This window comes from Phaethon aethereus, assembly GCF_964289735.1.
Source record: "Phaethon aethereus genome assembly, chromosome: 16".
Classification (NCBI taxonomy): domain Eukaryota; kingdom Metazoa; phylum Chordata; class Aves; order Phaethontiformes; family Phaethontidae; genus Phaethon; species Phaethon aethereus.
This window is the reverse complement of record NC_138592.1, coordinates 12959591-12982998: the sequence shown is the minus strand read 5'-3', so window position 1 is coordinate 12982998 and position 23408 is coordinate 12959591. Positions and strand designations below refer to the sequence as shown.

The window sequence follows — 23408 nt, the reverse complement described above, 5'->3', positions numbered from 1 at the left end:
ATGCCATACTTCATCACTGACTATTGAACACTAAAATATTAGTCATAATTTAACCAGAGATTCAGACTGGATTCCTGTTATTCTTGGCCAACTTGGCTGGTCCTCCCAGCACGTACAGCACAGCACATCTCAACTGAGAAGGGGCTGAGGAGGTGGGAAGGGGACTTCTCATGGGACATGGACATCCTTCCTCCAGCTTAAACCTTTAACAGTAGCTGTTCTTCCTTCAGAAGTCACTAATCTTGGTGCTCATGAACAGACACTCAGCCCACTGCCAACCCTTCTGTGGGCTTTCTACAGCCAACACTCACCTCCTCTTCCTCCTCCCGGGTCCTTCTTTCACAGCTAACCCACAGGATCGTCTGAAGAGGAACCTCTTGTGAAGCTGTAACACAAAAATCTTGTCAAGCTCACTTAGACTCCTCTTCAGGCATGAGGCAAATCCTGGTGGCATTCACAGACGTGGTGCCATTTGCCATGCTAACTTATTCTCAGACACTAATGAAACTGGAGCCAAGAGGTTTTACTATATTTTTATTGTTTCATTGAATAAATGCATTTTAAATACAGAATTAAAAATTTGTAAAAAAAGTTATTAAAAGCAAGCATTCAGAAGTAAGTTGCACAACAGTGACTGAAAAATTCATACTTACTTTTTGGTACAAGGATAGAAAAGAAAAATAAGAAAGCATACCCATCATCTGCAAAGAGATTTTTTTTTTTTCTACATTTCCTTTCATATTTGAGAACTGATATTTGTCTCATCAGAATCTCTCACCAACCTTGTTTTTCACAGCACTCATTCACATTATTTGATGTTCAAAAAACACCTGCTCATTTGCTGTTTCCAGAAGCAGTGATGTAGCATTTCCCCTTCATATGTACGTAAGCCAGTATGTTTAATAAAACATCCAACATATGAGGGGTGGAAAAAAATAAGCCATGTTATGTGATTTGCAGGGATGTAATTTAGGTTACAAAGCATCTTTGAGAAGGAACAGGTTCTCCTCTCTCTCCCTCGATACCTGTGTGAGTTCGGTATTTCTTACAGTATCACATCTCTGGCATTTGCTCTTTGCTAAGCTCCATCACTGCAACAAAGATTTCCAGAAGCGACGAGTGAATAAGTACCTTTGATTTTTAATGCCCAATTTTACAGCAGCTTGATCTTTCAAGAGACACAGAGCACCTATCCTCAAGGACAAGAATCGGGCCCTTTTAGCCACAAATTAAGTCCTATAAAACAGAGGCACATCAAGAAGCCTTGACACTGGGGTTCTGCGTTCGGGCTGGGAGGTGCGTTTTTTCGCAAGTTTCTACGACGGGTTCTTAAAAAGACAGCTACGAAGGTGACCCTTGAGTCAGTGCATCCGCATCACCAAAAAAAGCAGACAGACTCTCTAACCTATGCAGCATTTCAAGACATCAGCACACTCACACAGTATTCACAGCAGGTTAGAAAGAATATGGGCTATGGCTCACCTGCTCCTCAAGGATCTCAACCACCACGAGAATTTCACCACACAGACAGGCAAACCACAGAATGAAGGGCCCTTACAATAGGAACTAGGACTTTGAGATAATGAATAGGGATAGCTACACATCAGCTTGGGATAAAAAAAAAAACAACAAAAAAACCACAAAAAAACCCAAAAAACAGAAGAGGGAAAGTTCAGACTGCAATGGAAACAAATTCAGTTAAAGAAAAGAAATAATACTGGAGATTGTCACTAGTGCATCTAGGACTTGGCAAATGAAATACTTCGAGCATACACTTGCAGGGCAGCCCTGCTTCTGCCACATGAATAAATACCCAACAGTATTTAAAAACAGTATATAAAAAAAATAAGACGTCAGGATTTTCAGGAACGGTGCATGTTCCACCGCCTGTAACTGCGTAGTAGGTTCCCTCACACGAGGTATTTCAGCGTCACTGGGAAGAAAAACTTCTGCACTCCTCTTCCACAAGTGGTCTAATTTGAGCTAATTGAGGTCATATGATGACTATGCAGTGACGTGAGGTGCAAGTAAGCATTCTGCTCTACCCTCACCTCTCCAGCCCACAGTGATCACACTGTGCTGTGTGGGACGAAAACGTGCAGCCCGAGTGGTAAAAGCTCAGTTCGGTACCCACTGTGCCACCACACACACAGACCTCTTATCTCAGCCACTGCACATCTTCAGGGGTTTTTGTTTTCGAACGAACACGTTCACACAGAGTCTTCCGAAAAGAAGCTTAGTTCATATGGCCAGGTCAGATTACTAACCTCAAATTAACTTCAGAATATTTCCTTGGTTATTGGTTAATATATAGGCTGTCCAGTAAAATAAATGCACGTTTTACACTCATCAATGGCAAGGCATACATTTGGTTTTATACTGCCAGCAGAGCTGTATGGGACAGGCATCTGTCCCATCACACTGTACATTTGAAAAGCTGCTGTCCATCCCATATTTTTTTCCAAGGGAAGTTATTTTCTTCTGTTGCATATATGTATTTAACTGTAGTCATTAAATACAGGATGTTGGCTTCACATCCATCTGGCCTTTTTGGAAGCATCCTTTCTCATTCTTCAAAGAATATAACAGTATCTTATTAGTGAAACCCAGGATCACAACTTCTTCTGGTGATGTGCAACAGTCAATAGTGGATCTTACCAAAGAGCCGTCACTAGTACCGCTGCAGCATTTGACTGTCCCTCCGCCAACATGCAGATGTGATCAAAAGAAAGAGCAAATCCAGAAGAAACAGATGTCTTCTACCCTCTTCAAGATGACGTTTCTTCTCTTGCATTCCATCTTTGCTGCACAATCACTGTAGCTTGGCTTGCAAGGTTTGTTTCAGGGGATATTTTGTTTAAGAATAATCACACCCCCTGCAAATCCTGCTACATAAATGCTGCTTGTTATCAACACCCCTGGTAGCATGTAGGCTAGCGTACTCTCACAGCCGGCTGTCATGGAAGCAGTAAATAAAGCTGTTTTTCCTTCAAAGACACAAGCATTGTCCAGTCTGTGACTATACCAGGAACGTTTCTCTAGCTTTCTCTTGCCTTCCAAAAACTTCAACCAAATGATTTGTTTTGCTCATGCTTTCCTTAGAACATCCGAGGATAAGATGGGTTTTGCTTAATTATCCACTCAGCATGGGGATTGATGTGGTACAAGTCTAAGAGGTAAGTGTCGGGGTCCAGGCAATGTTCACCTACCAAAACAAGAGATTAAAAAAAAAAAAAAAAAGCATTTCTTATATGCTTAGTCCTATACCTGCTAGGTTCTGTTTTTTGTTGTGGTTTTTTTTTCCCCTAAAAACTGGTATTTCTTCACATTAATTTCAATATCACAACCATTCAGAAGTGTTTTGACAAATCTGGAAAAGTTCTAGTTATTTATGTTAAAACAAACTTATGTTTCTTAAAACTATACTAAGCCCAAGCTTTGTTCTTTGTGGAAAGGTACTCGAACTTTAATACCAAATAGCTTTAGCACTTCAAAACTATCATGAAATATGTTAGGGATCAAATTCAGAGACTGAATTGTTTCCAGTGACAGAGCTTTTCTTCTGCAGATGCTACTAAGACAAACACTGAGAGGCAGCCAAAGCACTCCAGTAACCGACAGGCTCCAGAAGCAGCTGTAACAGGACATAAGAATTCCTTCCCATTTGCAGAATCTGCTGCTGCAATCGTATTATTGAAGTCTCCTCTCCATTTGTTGACATTGCCCTAGTGATGAGTGGAAATCAGTGACTAATGACCATCATCAACTTGTTTTAAGTTTGAGAAACCTTCACCCAAGTTAGTACGGGTTCTTTTGCCAGAAAGTTGGTGAAGGCAGACCGAATTCACACCCGGAGCTGGCAGTCATTAGTAGAGATGCCATGTGCCAGCCTATCCCACTTAATTAAAGCCCAGATAAGAAGCACACAATTAAAAGCCTCGTGACATAGGAGGAAGTTTCCCTTCACTTAGGTGAATGTAGTTTATGGTTTTAAGTTCTACACTAAATTCCAAACAGGAACCTTTACTGTTGACGGGAGAAGGAGTTCAACATGCTGCGTTTAATGGAATGGGAGGTTTGTTTGTTTTTAAGGTGGACAAAGTTTTGCATGTCTCTGTCCTCAAGGCTTTTGGACTCTTGAGTTTCCACTTCTCTTGACAGGCAGCTTCTAAATAAGATACATTAGTGTTAAGTATTTTTGGAAGTCCAGGCTTCAACCTTCCCAAATACTTGCGCTATGAAGGCTTCACAGTGATGGCTGGAAGACTTGTGAACTATCAGCCCAAGAGCTTTGACACATGCTGTTTGCTGTGGGTGAGGATAATCCACATTTGTTCATTTGTCTTCTAAACTTTTGAAGCACCCCCTCCAAACCTCAGCCTCTTTGTAACTCCCTCCTAAGACAAGTTAAGCACAAAATCTGGATATCCGAGTCCTTATTTTCAGTTACCATCCAGACTTACCAATATTGCCTCCTACTTCATACAGGAGCAAGTTTGTGCACTCTGTTGAGTTGCTACTGCAGAAAGAAGAACACACTGAAGTTAAAGCTCTGTGAAAGGCAGGTTATGTAATTTAGTAACATTTCTTACAAAAGCATTGCTTATGGTTCAGAGGCCAGCAATGGTCAAGGAAGCTAGAGACCATGGCACAGAGACCTTGCTGATCCTCCTGGAACAGTACAGCTGTTGAAAAGGACACCCAAAATTGGGAAAAAGAAAACAAGGCAGATATTCCTCACCGGCAGCAAGCAGCACACTATATGCAAACACTGACTTTCCAATAGGATGACAACAGGCATAAAACCAAAGTTCATCGGCAGCATTCCTCTAGAACTGATGGCCTCTTGAAGAGAAGCTCAACTGCAGGAAGACTTTGGCAGCTGTAGTAGCTTGTTACTGAGATACCAGCTGACCCATATTCAGCCAACTTCCCATCCACCCTCCTTGTCTAGACATCTCCTGCCCAGGGACACAGTCAGGAGATGCACTAACACTACGTACTAAATACGGTCAGCAGGCACGGTGACAGGGGAGCAGGAATTCTTCAGTTCATTTTTTGGGTTATTTCAGCAATTCACCACTGGAGCATAGGAGGGAATTGCAGAGCTTATTTTAGGAAATCCCTATATTATCATATGCATGTTGGAAACATTACTTTGGGCAAATAATTTGCACAGGTGATGTTTTTCCCCAGGAAAGCTAGAGAGGCTTTGTTTTGCAGGGTCAATGTTATTCCACCTTCCCTTCACTTCAGCAAGGCTGCTAAAGCTCACTTGCTGTCCAGCAGCCCAGAGGGGACTACTGACCTCCTGACAGCCTGAGCACAGCAATGGAAGCCCTCAGTTGGACTAACAGTTGCTCACCCCGTCCAAACACACTATTTCCAAAGTTTAGAACAGAGGAGCAGAGAACAGTCTCCTAATGGCTCACTGTGCCACCACGTTAGCTCTGCCAGAAGACAGAAAACAGCAACTAGACCACCTAGTACTTTTTTTTTTTTTTTTTTTAAAGCAGAGAAAAAGCCATTTACCACTTGAGGAGGTTGACAGTGTTAACAATATTCCAACCATTCTGGCACAGGTTCTTTTGAAACTGCCTCAGGACATCAGCAACTCTGGTTGCATTGTTCAAATGCACCTCTAGCGAATCCTTCAGGAGAAGCGAAGCGTGGACTTTCACAATCTTGGAAGGCTGAGCAAGGCAGGCAAAAAGAAGAAAGTGCTTAAAGAAAGACTTTGTTACCGGCTAAAACGTCAAGTTTCAATATAGATCAGCGAGTGTGAAGAATGAAACCTATCCAGCTAGCTCTTCAGAGAATTTAGGTTTGTTTCTTATCCCACACATACTACAGGTTGGAAGCTTATAGAAGCATCAAGGTGAGCATTATAAATAAATCACGAGTGCTTCGGTGCTGTGGGTGGGGAGAAAAGCAGCGCTCTCCACCAGCGTGCGCTGGTGCTCTCTGCTGTTCAAATACAGCACCGGCACTAGAAGCGACACAGGCTTTGGTGAAAATAGGATTTGTCATAATGAATTTTGACAAACTGTTTTGCACAAGTCTGACAGACCTCTCCAGAATTCATTTAAATTACTGAAAAAGGAGTTTAGACAGTTGGATTGCAGACTACTGAATTTCCGAAAAGTAGTTTAAAAAAAAAAATAAAATAAGGAAGCGCTGAGCCACCACACAGCAGAGTTCAGAGTGCTGTTTTCTCGAGATTGTTTTCATCAACTCCTTCAGAACTTCTCAGAACTTTTGTGGAGAACATTGAACTGTTCTAGTGGGGTCTGATCTGCAAGTTAATTTTGCAACCCTGAATCTTCTGCAAAAACAGCGCTGAACACCGAGACCGTTAAGCAGTATGGTCAGCACTGTTCTAAGCATCGGGTCATCCGTTTGATCTGTTTGACTGCCTAAAACAGTAGTTGTCCTCTCTAAAATGAGAGGACCCTCAACAGTCACATACAGCCTTAACATGCCAAATTTTAGGCAGACCATCTCAGTATCCCAATTCATATAGAAAGGTGGGGGATACCCTGGCTTGTGAGAACACAAAGTCTTCCTCAGTTCTGCAGATTTAAGCTTTCAACGTACTATTTCTACCTGCAGGCTCCATCTAGCTCGTGTCCTTGGAGCATCCCAGTTGCACCACCATTGCTATGCAATACTTAAAATCCAGCACTGCATGATGTAACTGCCACAGACCTGCACTTATTCAACTAACAGTGGCAACCAAGAAAAGGCAGAATGACTCCAAGGATCTTTCCCGAACTTTAATACACAAACAGATCTGATAGTAACATCTGTTTAAAAAATCTCAGCCTGCACAAGAAGGAGTAGAGCCATTTCATTTACCAGGGTAGTTAATTCTCTCCTTTTAAGTGGCAAGAACCTGGTCCTCAAACCCTCCCATACAGATCAGCAGCATTATGGAGCAAAAAGAAAACAGGATACAAAAACCGTACCTTTACACCACTGTAATAGCCTAAATTTTTGCTTTAAATTCATGAAAATATGTCTGCCTTTATCACAGCAGACATACCCGTCAGACACATGGGGCATCTAGAGCCACATGAATTCTGCTCTTCATGTGAGGTAGAGACCAGCATTCCTGCTTCTGATCTCTACCCCCTTCTCCTGCAACAATGCAGCATCTCAGCCAAGTGTTTTGTAGCTTGAAATTTATTTAGTACACTTTCTGCTGGCATCAGCATTTGCCACAACCTGGCCAAAAGGGTCTGGGAAGCTGTTTCTCATGGTTCTGCAGATTTTTCTCCCTCTTGCCCTGTAAAGAGCATCACTCCTCACAGTTTTCCAAGTTTTCATGAAAGCATTCATAATGAAAAAGTATTTGACACAGTTATGAAAGGGACCAGTTTCTCCAAGCCCTAACTCACCTCTGCCTGGTTCTTTTCCACTTTGTCTTTATCAGCATGAATCTTCCGCAACAGATTTTTAATCCGCTTGTCACAAAACTGGTACCTTTTGCTACTGCTCTCATTCAGCTTTCTCACTTGAGCTACCAGAAAAGAGGAGACCTGGGAAGGGAAGAAGGAAGAAGACGGGAATTAAATCAAACAGAGATGAGGACGCTGTTTAAGAATCTAAACAGCACTTTATGAAGCTCCTTAAATAGACAAAACATCCACATACCTGGAAAACAGCTAGTCTTGGAACTCAGCCAGAGGTTTTGCCTACAGACATTTAACTCCTCTGAAACGTCCAAGACTATCCTCCTACTCCAATTCTAGGCAGACCAAGACACTGCTACACCATACCGCAGAACACCTGCGCAACTTACTGTCCAGAGCAAATCCTGGTAATGGATCATCATCCGCACAACATCAGCTGCCCCCTCTGCCAGCTGTTTCTCCTTCCCTTCAGGGATCTTGTTTGGCAGCCCCTTGTGCATGAAGAGGTTTGGGGCCATGACTGTGGAAACGTTCCAGAGGTTCATTTTGTTGTTGTTCTCCCTGGCAACCACTTTGCTGAGAAATTCAAGTAGAGCCTAAAGAGAGGGGAGGAGACTTAAGACATCCATTACTGATAATGCTCAAGAAACTACTGTGGCAATTGCTGGAGAGATCATTTAATTAGCAATTTTTTCTTGATATCTGTGAGCAGTTCCTATTTCTCCAGTCAGGAAGTCCAGTGACCAGTTTCTAATACTAGGACAACAACAAATAACCATACCAAGCAGAGAGATAGTTTGTCTGGCATTCATGAATCAGGAGACACAGTACGCGTGGGAAGCAGATGAGCTCTTACTCCTCGGCAGTTGGCAATTTACACAGTTCAGCTGTAAAAGCTACAGAATCCAAAGAACAGCCCCCCCCCCCCCCCATCTCCTCAAAGCTATTCCTAGATGTGGAAAAACAAAGCCTTTTGGATCATCTTTTCTGCCTCGCTCCTCCGCCAAAGCCATGACACACGATAGATCATCTTTGACTGGATTATTCCAGCACTCAGAGTTTGTAGGGTGCTAAGTCAGCCTTGCCTTTGTTATCTGGAGGCTGAACTACTCAGGAGGAAAAAAGCAGCAACAACCAAAACCACAGTTCTTGTGAAACACAAAGGCAGAGGTTCTGCACTGCCTACAAAGCTGATCCCACCAGTATTTATTCTCTTAAAAAGTAGCAGGTGAAAGGATTTGAAATGCCTTCTGATCAGAGAAGGGTAGGAAGTTATACGCTTAGTAGATTTTTTTTTTTTAATTGAAACTATCTTTGCTAGATGGTGACAACACCACAAACCAAAAGACTGAATTTCTTTCCCTGTATCTTCGCACGGCCACAGACAATTTAAGAACTATACAGCTTTCACTCCATAGTGAAGTGCTTTAATACACTGAAGAGGAAGAGCACATTTCTAAACACGGTGCTCCAAGACCGCGTGGATGCCTACTGCTCTTACGTTTGTACCCAAAAGGCAGACTGTGCTTACGGCTTATGTTCACTGCACAGCCTTGAGGTCTGCCTGCTCCCTCCATCACGGGTTCCCATTCTCAGTTAGTGAAACAGAAGCAAATAGCATGATGTATGTTATTTACAAAAGCTGAGAGAGTTTCTTGAATACAAACATGGAAAGTTACCTTTAGAGTGTTTCTGTTGGGCTCCGGCAGAATCAGGATCAGGAGGTTTAGTGCTTGCAATCTTTGCTTCAGGTCTGGAATATCTAGAGAGGGAGAGTGACAAGAGGACAGAGGAGTCAGGCTTCTGACAAGCTGGTTTTGAGCACGGGAACCCCCAAGGAATAAGGCAAATACTTGTGGTGGTGTTTGTGATCTAGGATTTGAGACCTTGTTTTACAGAAATAAATCAAGCTCATACAGCCCTTATGAAGGGAACTACCTGTGTTTTAGAAGACTGGTTGATTTTATTTCAGAGTACAGTGTCTACCAGCAAGTCTGATGCCCTTGAAGGGCATCAAAAGACTCCATTATTCCCTACTTCTTGTACAAAAAATGTTGTGCACTTAAACAGTTAGCATATTCGAGCCATCTGTTGAGGCACAAACCTCAAAATAAGATGCTTGCAGAACATTGCATTACCTGCAGACAAGCCAAGACCGTGCACCCCAGCCAGTTGCCACAGCTCAGCCTGCATGTCATTATTTATCAAGTTGTCCTAATTCATGGTAGCAACCTTGCAGCCTCAAACGACACAACATAATTTAAGACTCCAGGACAGCGTTCCTACAGAAAGATGTATGCAACCAAGCACCAGTGACTATGACTCTCAGGCTGACACATCATAGCACCTACAGCACCTGGCACATTGAGTTTGGCTACAGTTCGTACCATGCTGTGTATTCCCATCGAATCCACAGGCTCCCAACACATCTGACAGGAGAGCCCGAGACCAGCAGAGCCTTACAATAAAAGCACAAACCAGCAAACTGGTACTAAACAGCCAAAGCAGGAACTCACTTTGTACAGCAGCAAAAGCAGGGAGGTACTCTGCGGTCAGCAGTGGGGCCGGCAGCTCTCTTATGAATCTTTTCAGTAGCCCAGACACATCATTCTGGTGGACTTCATCCCAGCGGAAAAGACCAGTATAAAAGTCCCTTTCTAGCTTCTGTTCCAGACTCTATTAAAAAGATGGAATTTATTACACGTTTTAATAAGCAAATACAAGGGAAATTCTGTACGTGAGCACTAGGAGGGCAACCCATCAAGTCAAAAGGGCACAGAGACCCTCACAGCAGGCACTCCCAGATTTCCCAGCAATGGACATTTCTATTTGTACTGGGAAGGGAGATGAGACAACTCAGGTTATTTAGATACTTGCTTCAGAAACATGCTGCCTGATCACCTCTGATACTTTTGAACACTGCTAAAGAGCTCATACCTTGATTCTGGTCTGGGATCCAGAAACTCTCAAAATGCCCTCTGTTTCAAGTCCTCTCTTTTCCAAGCAGGAGAGCAGCTATTAAACAGGGGGGGAAAGAAAACTCTTAGGCACAGATGATAAGTCAGCCCTTCCTTATCACAGGCTTGTGATAAAGGTTTCCTGACTCTGAGGATCAGAGGTGTGAAGGAAACCAGGAGGGAACTTACTGCTTGGAGTAGCAGAGGGACCTTGGTGTTGGGGAGCAGTTTTTGGTCATTTTCCAACAGAGTGTGGAGTGGAACTCCAAAGAGTCTTTTCTCTACAACAGAAACAACATGTTATAAGACTGCACCACCACTAATACAGATGTCAGGGATATATCCACCACTGTAGACTGAGAGGGCACATTTCATAAGCGTAAGTACTGGAGAAAAGAGAAGAACAGTCAACAGGACAAGTGAATTTGACAGTCAGATATAAATGTGGTGCTAGGTCTTGATGTTATGATCCAGTGACTTCCAGGAGAAATTCTAACCAAGGAAAAAACACCTGTCACAAGGTTTCTCGTCAAAGACCCTCTCTGTTCTAACATTTCAAACACAAACCTATGAGAAGGTCGACATACAAAAATGCACCCCTCCCCCTGCCCCAAAAAATCACGATGAAATACAACTAACCTGTTGTTTTGAGTTTTGCTGCCTTGTTTCTCTTCAGCTCAAAGCCCAGAACATCACAGAGAGCTGTTAGTTCAATAAGGGCTAGTGTGGGGATCTTCTTCATGTCCTGAGCAGATAAATCTCCAATCCTGGTCACTCCTAGTCTGCCCTTGGGGATCTTAAATTTCTAAGGGAAAATACACACCCACAAGGTTCAGTCCAAGTATGACTACTAATCCCACTGGTATCAAGTTTTGCTGCATTTTTATCATTCCTTACCATAACCAAGCATCTATTCATTCTCTTGTTTTCAACACCAGACAAATGCCCCAAACTACTCCTACTTCTACTCAACCCACAGCTGAATAAATATTTTCCCTTTTCAGCATTGCTCTTTAACTGTATTGGAGATCACAATTTATCTAAATTAAAGGCAGCCTGATACCCACCCTAATCTACTAGAACTTTGGAAGCAGTCCAGTACATTTGCAGAGAAGAAAACTGTTAGAACTATGGGTAAGAAAGTCCTGTTCTTCTCTTTTCAGTGGACATGGCACAGATCCATACAAAAATAGCTAGCTTCACACACAAATGCAACTTCTTTTGACCCTCCACTACACAAGTTATCCTTGCCCAACCCCACAAGGATAACAGCACTACCTGTCCAAAAATACCTGCCTAATATAGACCCATTGCAACACTACCCATAGAGGACATCTCCAAGAGCTGATCATACAGTTGAATCAAGTTGTCTTGTACCCCTCTCAACAAGAAGAGAGCTAGTAATTTCTAACAGGAAAAATTCCTTCAGTGCTTACAGTTAGGGTGTTTCCATCCTTTAACCTCCCAGATTCAGACAGGAATGATCCCTTGAGCAGGACAGCCGCTTGCTCCGAGTAGGCAACATCCATGTTGAACACCTCCTCTTTTCCAGGGTTTCGAACTGTGCAGGAGTAATCCTGGGTTTCTGCTACAGAGGAGAGACTGTCCTGAGTTTCAGAAAGCTAGAAGGGTGAAGGCTAGAAAACAAGTATGCTAAAAAAGCAGTCTGAGACGGACTTGGGTACCATTGCTTTTAAAAAAATCGCACATTAACATTTGAAAAGTGTTCTCACAGCACAGTCCTGAGGCTGGTCAATAGGGTAAGATTAGCTTAAAGCCATAATGTTACAGCTACAATCGCCAAATCACCAGTAAGACACGAGCACAGCCTTAAAGGACACACTTATGGCTAACTTCTCTTCACACAGTTGTGCGTGGTGTTTATAGGATTTCACCATATGATCTTGTCTAGACTGATTTTATTTGCATCTTCTAATTGCTTTCTTGAAGAGTTACAGTTACCAGTTTGAGCAGCAATTCCGAACAACACTAGAGCCTGGAAAAGTTTACTAAATCCACAACTGTGGATAACCATGTATTTAAAAAAAAAAAAACAATCAACCAAAACCTACCAAACCACAAACAAGGCCAATGTTTCAGAGCCCAGATTAGTACAACTTCCCTTCCAGTTCCAGCCTTACTTCAGATCCTGTATGCCCCTGTACTCGGCACTGGTGAGGCCACACCTCGAATCCCGTGTTCAGTTTTGGGCCCCTCACTCCAAGAAGGACACGCTGGAGCGTGTCCAGAGAAGGGCAATGAAGCTGGTGAGGGGTATGAAGAACAAGTCTGGTGAGGAGCGGCTGAGGGAACTGGGGGTGTTCAGTCTGGAGAAGAGGAGGCTGAGGGGAGCCCTCATCGCTCTCTACAACTACCTGAAAGGGTGTTATGGTGAGGTGGGTGTTGCTCTCTTCTCCCAAGTGACAAGTGATAGAACGAGACAAAATGGTCTCAAGTTGTGCCAGGGAAGGTTTAGACTGGATATTAGGAAAAACTTCTTCACTGAGAGAGTGGTCAAGCCTTGGAACAGGCTGCCCAGGGAGGTGGTGGAGTCACCGTCACTGGAAGTGTTCAAAAAACATGTAGACGTGGCACTTCAGGACATGGTTTAGTGGGCATGGTGGTGTTGGGTTGATGGTTGGACTTGATGATCTTAAAGGTCTTTTCCAACATTAATGATTCTGTGATCCTACTCCCCTTTTAGTCATACTTCTACCTTTAAAAACTTCCTTCTTACACTTCTGTACATTTGAAGTCCGTAGCTCATGCCACAGCTGATCTGGGCTGGACTCCTCTTTCTCTGCTGCTGTCTCCTGAAAAATAAACCAAGACATGTTTACCTACACAAAACAGAAGTTATTATAAGATAACCTGATTTTGGCAGAAAACACACACCTGACATAGTCTGCTAGTCTAAAAAAATGCTGCTCAAACTCAGGGCTATAAGACTGTTCTGAAATTAAGAATCATAATTAGAGAATTTGGCAGGCAGGTGGAAAACAGATGACTATCTCATAGACAGCATTTGTGATAAATTTGCACAACATTAAGCCAATTCTTCCTTTCACAAAACCATTAGCCAATTTCCCCATTTTTAGTTAATGCACTGAGGGGCTAACAAACAGTGGACAAACCAAGCTGCATGAGATCTACCCATTGCCTGTGATCACAAGATCTTTTTAATGAGAAAGAACACATTAGTAGACATCAGCACCTAAAAGCTTCCCTTCATGGGCTTCATAGTAACCTATCTCTTCATGTCTAGAGAGAGAAGTGAACCTTTAAAAGTGTAAGGAGGCATTTGGCAGGCAGCTCTGTTAACAAAAACCTTACTTTTGCTAGAACTAGTTAGACTACAGGAAAGCATATTCTATCACCAGAAGTTAAGCAACTTTCCAAAAACCTGCTTATGACACAGAATAGTGGACCGAGGACTGAAAGTTAAAAGGAACCTGTGCAAAATCAGTGCAAATGGACAAAGTAGTTCATCTGCACAGAAGATGTGTTACATCTTTAGAGTAGGTGCACAACTGATGGGCTGGCCGTGAAAGCAGAACCAATTCATTTAGCACCTGCAGCTAAATCACAGCCCATGCAATGAATAATGCCAGAGCACCTTCAGATCCAGCTGCTGTGTGAACAGGCCATAATGAACAGTAATACAGGGGAAGCCTGTAGAAAGGTACTGACAGAAATGCCGACAGCTTTGATGCCTGAGGTAGACAGAGGCAAACTGCAAATCCATCTCGAAACACCGACGGAAATAAAAATCCAAACGTCTGACACAGCACTGCCTGCCCTCTTACAGCCTGCGCTGCTTCCACCCAGGTCACAGCTGGACTGCGTGAGCTTTAAGCTCGATTTGCTGAACATAGCTTTTTCCGTAGGTAGAGCCCATTCAAACGTTCTGCTCCCTGGGTACCGAGAGAGCAGTCAGGAATGGGAAGCATCCAAAACCTGATTGAATAGTAAAGGCACAGATACTGGATCAGGGTTCCAAATCAGGAATTTCTGAGACTGTGGGAAACACCTTTACCTTTCTGCATTTCCATTTCCTTGGTCACAAAGTGGAGATTTCAAATATCCTTTTGTGCAATAAGGGATTTATCATGTTTTGCTACATGCCTAGAACAAGTGTTATAGCAAAACCAGGCATGTTTTGGCATACGGTTCCTGAATACGTCCTTCAGAGCCCCAAAATTGTGCTTGGAACCGGGATGACACAGCAAACCAGTATGGAAAACTAACAAAAAAGCCTGCTTCCTCCTAGGATTGCTCCAGGAATTACTCAAAGGTAAAGGACGAATTCTGCTCAGTGTCGACATCCAATGTCATAGCCTAACATCTCAGAAGTTTACCACTTTACATAGAAATCACTCTCAGTTTCCCTAAGCTGAGCATCAGTCACTTCCCATGAAATAAAGAGGGAAAACACCCCCCGCTTGTGTACACTGTAAAAGACAAGCAAGGAATACAGAGGTCAAGGTCAAGGCCACTCAGCAAAGAAGGAACAAACAGTCAAATGGACTGATTTAAAATACGTTTTCTTACTTTCCTTCAAAAGGGGTGTGGGGGGAGCCACGTTTTTGTTTCAGTGACCTCTACTAAAACTGTAGATCTCAGAGGCAACTGCAAAGCTTTAAGAAAAATTAAGCCAAAGAAAATATGAATAATTCCAGCACAGTTGTTGGAAACGAGTCCAGTGAACTTGTCCAAAGAAGTGAGTAAAATGTTTCACTTCCAGCTAAATTAAGGCAATGTAAACAGGCAGCTTTAGCATCTTTGTACATGCCTTCATTACACCAAAACGTCACTTCAAAACATCAGATTTGATCTCAGTTGCTTATCAAATGCAAATTATCAAATACAAATTATCAAATACGAATATTAGTGGCCTAGTGAGTGGATGCATAAGATTAAGAACTTAAAAATCTCCATTCCTATATGGTAGAAAGTAAAATTATTTTAAGAGATATAACAGGTTTCTATTTAATCTGCAAGTTTAGAAGTTTGATGAATTCCAACTGAGGCACTTAGACAAGCTTGCAGCACTATCACTTTCAGAAACGTCATCTTTTTGCCACCCGTTTGTGCAGGAATGCAAACGATGCTCTACAAAAGCAAATTAACCATGACTCTGCCTCAGTGCAATTCACAGTAAAGAAGCCATCTGCACCTCAACACCTCAACTTTTGGGAAGTTACAAAAGAACACAACCACCAGCAGTTTCCAGCGACATTGCAGACTGGTAGTGTCATTCTGTTAAGGCATTCAAGGGAATTACTTGGGTATAATTCATCTCATTATAGTAACAGATGTTTCAGAGATGCTCAGGCTGAGGAACAGGATTCAGTTCTGGTAGACAGCAGGGTGCCATGTTACCGAAAAAGGTAGATCTTGGCTAAGCTCAATACCTTCTGACTAGACACTTGACCGAGCAGAGAAAGTCACACGGAGCCCTGATTGCGATACTTTCCAGCAGCCTCTAGAAAAAAATAAGGATACTCCACCTGTGGCCGCAAACAAAAGAGGAGCAGCACAGCAAAAAAGCAGCTAAGAAGTTAATGGTCATGTATTCTCTGACAAAAAGTAAAAAAAGGCAGGGGCTAGTCTTTCTCTAGAATTACCAGCTGCGTAAGATCAGCTTATCAGAACCGAATTTACCAAGTTATCTCTTTTTTTGGTCAGTAATGGTTTGACATGTCACTGGAATAAAGACAACACAAGAGGGCTCCAAAGGATACCAGTGCTCCACGCGGCTGCAGCGCCGTGGGCACTATACAGAAGTCCTCCAGCAGACTCTAGAAGCTGGTGGACCCGCAGGCTTTGTAGCAATTTCCCAGCGCTGCAGCCTGAATGCAGAACTCCTGCAATCTCAGCGTCATCTCAGCTCAAAAGATAAAGTCGTCTGTCTGGAAATGAAAGCTGCCCTGGACCCAGAAAGCCAAGTCGGCTACCACAACGCAACAAAGACCTTCGGGAGCTCCCGCTAAATCGACATACCTCAGAGCTGACCACGCCAAAAATGTCTCGGACATCACGCACAGGATGCTTGTTCTTCCTCCTGCGAGAGCGGGAGTAGGTATCCAGGCGCCGCTGCACGGCGGCGGCCTGGGTCTTGGTCAGGGTGGAGAGCAGCACGATGTTGTCGTTTTCGGAGGCGCGGTCCCCGAGGAGGTCAGACAGACCTGCGTCCTGGAGCCACTCGGCTTCGGCTTCTCCCTCTGCGAGGCGAGGGATGAGAAGGGCGAGGGAGAAGAGAAAGGATAGCAGCAATGTGAGTGCTTGAAACCCTTCAGCGGCAGAAAACCAGAGGCCCGAGCCATCCCCTTTCTGGGGTGGCAACGGGACGTCACTGGAAGGGAGCCGCTCCTTTGTGAGGAAGCCACAGCTGGTCCCAAAGTCTCGGCCCTCTTCCCAAGCGCCCAGCTGGGTACCGGGGTGAAATCGGAGGAGAGGCAGCACTTTCGGCAGCCACGGCTGCCCAGATACTCCTTCCTCCTCACCCCAGGCGAGGAAAGAGAGACGAAAACACCATGGAGGCACGGCTATTGCCAGGAGCCCAGGCTCGAGGGTGGTACCCAGCACAAGTTTGCAACAGGAGCCGGGCCCGGCGCGGGCTCTCACGGGACGCGCGAGGAAAGCCGGACGCGCTTGCCGAAACCCGCCCTCGCGCGCACCGCCCGCGCCCGGGGAGCCCCGGCGGCAGCGCGCAGCACGCCCAGCGCGGGCGGCAGCGCCTCCCCGGGGCGCGCCCGACCCTCCGGCACTTTGAGAGCAGACGAGAGGTCTGCGAGAAGCCACAGGGTAAAACACAGCCCTTTCGGCTCTTGTACTCTGCCCAATTACTTGGCTAGTTCTTTTAATTTTTATTTATCTGTAGGCACGCCTGTGTATCAACAACTTTTTTTTTTTTATATCCAGACACTGACCTGGCAGATGCAAATGTATTTTATTTAATATACTTGCAGAACTATTTGTATGCACCATCCCTATTCTTTCTCTTTTTAAGTGGATTTCACAAAAGCAAAAATGTTATTCTTACTCTGTGCATTCGCTTTATGCCTGTGCCTATTCAAAACATCACTAAAATTAAAGGCCATTCCAGTTCCAGAATGAAGTGCGAGAAGCCTAGAGACAGTACAGCAGCATTACTCAAACAAGCTGAGTTCCACTTCGTTCTTCTCTCTATATTAAGTTGCACTTCAAACACCGACGACAATTTTTTCCTTACGGGATGCGCCCTTTGTGCAAGTGAGAAAGCGCCCTGAGCGAGGCAGCTCCTTCAAATCCAAGGATAAAAGCAGAGTTGAAGCCACCCGCTAAACTGCTAACACGGCCTTTATCTTTTCATTCATTCACTGCAGGCAGCTCCAGCCTAGCTCTACCAAAGGTTATACTGAGAAAAAGGAATATTACAACTAAAGCGACTGTAACAGAGCAGCTCATTCCCGCTCTTCCCTTCCTGCGCAAACTGGTATCTCCTCAGTTAATCACAGCTGCTCAGGCAAAGTTTTATTATCGCTGCATCAATAACAAAAAAAGCCATGCAGCTCTTTTTGAGATTAAATAATTTAATTTTTCTGGGGAAATTACTGTGTCCGTGCAACTTGCAAAAACGCATTGGGACTCCATTAAAACTCTTTTCAGCCTTCAGAGCATGCTCGCTGCTTCTTAGGCGCCGTAATGAAACAGAACTTTTTGCAGCATCGCACCACAACAGATGGAGCTGGGCTTGAAGCCAAGTATTTCCTTCAACGAATCTTCTCGCAGACTGGCTAGCTTTCCTAGGCGGCCTTAACTTTGGCTCACTTCGCACGCCTGATTCTGCAGAAGCTAGCAGGTAAGAGCACCCGCTGGTACCGCTCGCGTGGTTCCAGCCGCTCCCGCGCTCGCTCCCGGCTCCTCCCCGCGCAGCTCTTTGTCCCACGGCCGCGAAAGACTTCTGGCTTATTTTGTCTTTGGGAACTAAAGGAAGTGAAGTGTATTGCTTGCAAATTTTGAAAATACCCAATCCCAGTCACAACAGGAAACTAATCTAATACACAATACTAAACAGCAGGCCTTGAATCGGACATCCGTGTGAGCCTACTGCCCCGCCTGATGCCAAAGCAACGGATTTTAATCCCTCTAGTTAATATTTTTGGCCCAGTTACGTTTGCCAATAACCCAAAAGGAAACCAGCAAAATAGGTTATTTATGGAGAGAAGGGGGAAATCAGAAACAGGTCAGAACCGAGAGGTCCACGGCAGCTGAGCTTGCAAGTTTAAGCCTGGGTAGCTGCTAAAGTTTGCCTTGTGACTTCCAGGCAAGCAGCATTTCAGCAGGGCACAATTCGGAATCAATCTGCAAAACTAAAGAACACCAGTTCCAAGAACTTACTCGAAACACAAGCTAGCCAAAAATAGCATTCATCATAAAGCATTTCGTTTCCAAAAAAGTTAAAGGGCAGCTACAGCACCCTACAATTTCAGACTAAGCATTAAGCACAACTTCCTGTGTAGTTTTTGAAGGTAGAGAAGGGCGGCTCTTGGCAGACACTTTTCCGACACGGTTACATGCCATAAGGGTGCTAGCAGATATTTTAGTGGCACTAGCACACAGAGTGCCTACGTTCGCAGTCCGCTATACTGTCAGACCCTGGAGGGAGCTGGATAGACGGCAGACAGCAAGGAAAGGGCAACGCTGCTCCTATTTCAAGAAAAAGCTACTTTCGGCCCCTTTCAGCTGCCAGCGAGGCCACAAGCATCACCAGCGCCTTTCTGCCGACCCAGTTCTTCCGCAAAGCCACACGCTGGCCTCCCACGAAGCCCAGGTCACAAGCAGCTTCCCATCACGCCACCGCTTACGCGGGGCTTGCACAGGAGACCGGCGTCCTCCGAGGGGGTCGGCGTTTTTGCGACGCCTTACCTCCGCGCAGCCCCCGCGCCGCCATTACGACCAGCTGTTTGCGGGGCTGAGGCACGCCGTCTCCGACGGCGCTGTCGGCCGCTGCCCAGGCGCAGCTTCTCGGGCTTTACGCAAGGAGCGAGGGCCCTGAGCCTCTGCACCGTGTCGTCACCTCGCAGTGCTCCAACCGTAAATCGCGGAGACGTGAAAGGCCAAAGGCTGGCGCCAAGCCCAGCTTCCTGCGCCCGCCGCCGTCCGAAGCCTCCCCTCACCACCGACGCTTCCAGCGCAACACGTATTTGCCCAAGCGCCGCAGCAGAAGGCACCGGGAGGCTGAGCGCGCCTCGGAGCATTATTTCAAGTCTGTCTGCTTTCAATGGCCCATTAAGAAGTCGACTCTTGCCTGCTGGATTAATATACAGCATTAGAAGACGCTTTTCCTTGTATCCCTGTTTACGCATAGTAATCGAATTGCCTCTAGCATATCAGCGTTCCGGATATCCCAGACAGCCTTTCATCTCATGGCATGGCCTCTTTTCCAGAGTCTCCTTCCTGGCGCACCCATTTTCTGAGCCACTTTTGTATCTCTTCCAGTTCTAAAAAGCAAACTTACATCCTTTACGCGAGGACGCTAACAGCAGACCTTACTGTTTACCACGTCTTGCCTACTACAGCACACACAGATGATGATCTTCCCACCCCGCTTCTCCAGAGCCCTCTCCGTGCACCCAGGAGAGCTATTTACCCTTCCCGAGCACGGCAGCACGCCGGGACTTTCACTCAAACGTTTCCCTGCTACATACGTGGGTTCTTTGCGGTATCAGGCCAGCGCAACAGCCGTAGGCTGTACAGGCTGCAAACCCGGCCGTTTAAGAGGGTGCACAGCCAGCTCAACCACATTCTTCAGAACGGACCCAGAAATTGTGTGATCCCCATCTGTGGGATCGCTGGCCGCTTATCACAGTTCATCATCCCTCCAACAGCCCTGGATGTTGTACCTCCAGTGTCAAACGGCAATCGGTCCAGGTTCCAGTTATTCCAAAATACTGGATAATATCAGCGCTACAGAAAGCCCATTAGAAACACCCCACACACATGAAACAAGTCTTCAAAAGATAGAGGGGGGAAAAAAAAAAGGAGGTGTATAAGAAAAACCTTGTGTGGACAGACCCGAGTCATTCTGGATGTTTATTATGGTTTCTTGAATAACGAATCAGAGGGGGAAAGTCTGCCTTCCACAGAAGCAGCTCTCATAAAAGCCACTATGATGAAGTCTCAGAATCACATACACCAACAAGCTTTCCAAAACACCGTGGGCTATCACGGCGTGTTTCCCACACAGCCACCTGCACGGGGAGCGAGAGCCCCCACTCTTAGTGGGGGGCTGCCTGAAAAAAATCTGGAGCCTTGGACATACTCCTGACAAGCTTTAGAGTCAGCTTTGTTTCAGAAGCTGAAACCAGGCCAGGCCAGCGCTCCTCTTCTGCAGGGTATTATCCACCACCCAATGAAAAACAAACAAAAAAACCCACCTCTCCGATTTGACTGGTAATATTCTAACCATATTGCAACACGCTTCTAAATCATTCAGGTGCATTCACAAATTTTCTCTCCGAGATGTGCATCTTCCTCCCCTTACTCCCAACATTTTTGGCAACCTACCCTCTTGCGTTTTGACATCTGCAAGGCTGCATTCCTCTTGCTCGGCTTCAGCGCTCTGTTTAATGTTCTCTACTTCCAGCCAAAAACTGTCCATTGACAAGTTGTCCAAAGACTCTATCCTGGAATTTGTGCCCTCTGACACCGGGGCCGCCAAACGACTCTTCGGAGGAAGCTGGCTCATTTTGCAAGGGCAGCTTCTGGTACTGCGAGAGGAAGAGATAAGGAGAGAGAGATGAAGCTACACGTATTCGGATACGGCACGCACAAAACATCGGTCTTCATTGATTAATGACTGCAATTAAAGCCAAACAGAGGCAAGCGCTAGACTTCCTTTGCTTAGTGTTTAGCAATAACAGACAAGGTTGGGATCAAGTCTCCTGAGTAGGGGAAAAACTGCTGTCCAAACGTGCGAGAGGACACGGCATCAACACGGGTTTTCCGATGCTGTCCTTCCAGTGACCGCTGAGACACCACCTCCCGCTCCCACACTTGCTTCCAACACTCCCCTGCAAACTTGCACAGATACCGTCTACGTTCACAGACCACCAAGATGCTCCAAGCTCGGTGCGCGCGTGCTCTGATAATCTGGCACGCATCGCGAGTCCCACGACTCCCGGCCACCGCAGGCTGAACCCAGTAGGCTTGTCCTCCGTACGCAAAAACCAGCACAGCTCCGTCTCCCACACTTCAGCTCATGCGATAAACAACTCGGATGTTTGAGGCCCTCTTTTCCTGCCCAGACCAGACTTTTCAGCTGTGAAACAGCACAAGTGTCCTGGGAAACCCAAACACACAGAATTTTCTTGCCATCCTTTTGATTAATTCATGGGCAGCTGAAGTCCCAGACCAGCCTTTGTCAGCTTCCAACCTCTCTGCAGAAAGTTGTCAGGTTCTCATCAGTTCATAAAATAATGCCTCTCCTAAGATGAATTTTCATTCACTTCAAAGGGCTGCAAGCCATTTAAGCCCTGTATATCTTTTTCAAAGACTTAAAAAAAAAAAAAGGGGGGGGGGATAAGTGGAACCTACTTGTGAAAACACCTCAATGGTTCAACTTATGAATACAAAATTAAAGAGACTGCACACTACACTAACTCTGGATGGTTTGAAAAACACCTGTGAACATCCACAACCACCAAACACAGATCGGAATTGCTTTCTAGTCTCATAACAAAAAAAAAAATGCGGATCAAGTCTTGTGCCTGGAAAACCATGCCAACAAAACAACCACCAAATGCAATTTAGCCTCCCCACTCTGGAAGGACTTAGAAAGTTACAGATGGCAAAACATCTGGAAAGTTCTCCTCTCATTCCAGAAAGCCATTATCAGCAGTTCTGGCGTTAATTTGCTTCTATTATAAGAAGCATTTCAAGTAATAAAAGACTAAATTTGAAGATCTACCAGCCAAGAGGCCTGTGTTGTGGGATATTCTGCACTTACATACACAGATGTGCATGCATACACCCGTACCTTTTTCTAACATGCACACAGGCAGCCCTTCTCTTCTGAAGGTCAGAACTAAAGCGATAACCACCATTCCAGGAACATCTGGAGCCAGCAATGGTGTTGAGAACAAGAGAAAGAAGGTTTTTCTTTGTTTGTTTTACAGGAACACAAAAGTGAAAGATTACAAAGAGCTGTTAGGCCACCCAGCCCACCTCTGACAAGGGCAGAGGTGATCCACTTGTTTAGTACACATCCCGACCTTTCCCACTCCTCTTTCCTACTCCTGGATATCCAAATAACAGGCCTCCCGTTGAGACGGTACTTTATAGCCTAGTAGGGCACTTATTTAGTCAATTTAAGATTTTTTTTTTTGTAATTTGGGTTGGGGTTTTTTTACATTCATAGTTGATGCCTGTCCCTCTCGGTTCTACTACAGCTACCATCCCAAATCATTATTTCCCCTTTTCACTTCTAACTTACATGTTTACCTACTAGGAGTTAGAAATTTAGATCACATCCCTCACAGTAACTCTTCATCTTTAGTACTCCTCTCCATTTTCTCACATTTGCTGACAGCCTTCTCTTAAGAGGATTAGATTTAAACAAAGCCACCTTGCTAGCATCGAAGAGACTGTTTAATGCCTTGCCGTGATACCTCACTAGAATTCTATTACATGCCAGTCAACAGAAATCATCACTTGCAACATGAAACCAGAAGGAGGATTTTAGATTTTCTCGAGGGACTCTGTTTTGGCCGTACCAGTGCCAGAAACACTGGCAGCCGAACTTGCACGAAGAGCAGTCTCCCAATGCACACCACTACACAGGCCAAGGAACCATCTTACAAGCTCTCCTAATTGCTCTACCAAAGGCCACTCTTCTTGCCCTAAGTTATTGCACTGTACTACTGTGGGATCCAGGTTATACAGATCAAAGCAGCTCTAAAATGTACCTTTCCTTCACCTTCAGCCTGGTGTAGAGCAGGCTCAGCTAGCATCCCACAAATCTTCACGGACTCACACCACAACAGCACTTACA

General features: G+C 44.9%; 1 protein-coding gene across 1 annotated transcript; it reads right to left on the bottom strand.

Moving 5' to 3' along the window:
• Positions 1-2953: 2953 nt before the first annotated feature.
• Positions 2954-22926, bottom strand: ARHGAP40 (Rho GTPase activating protein 40; the record flags this gene model as incomplete). The annotated part of the gene is made up of 15 exons (XM_082007175.1): positions 2954-3205; positions 4464-4519; positions 5533-5693; positions 7401-7541; positions 7805-8011; positions 9095-9177; positions 9932-10091; positions 10353-10430; positions 10562-10653; positions 11012-11177; positions 11809-11960; positions 13110-13185; positions 16376-16596; positions 20924-21126; positions 22895-22926. 15 exons carry the CDS (start codon positions 22924-22926, stop codon positions 3099-3101), a joined length of 1935 nt encoding a protein of 644 aa, XP_081863301.1. The 3' UTR covers positions 2954-3098.
• Between the last annotated feature and the right edge of the window lie 482 nt (positions 22927-23408).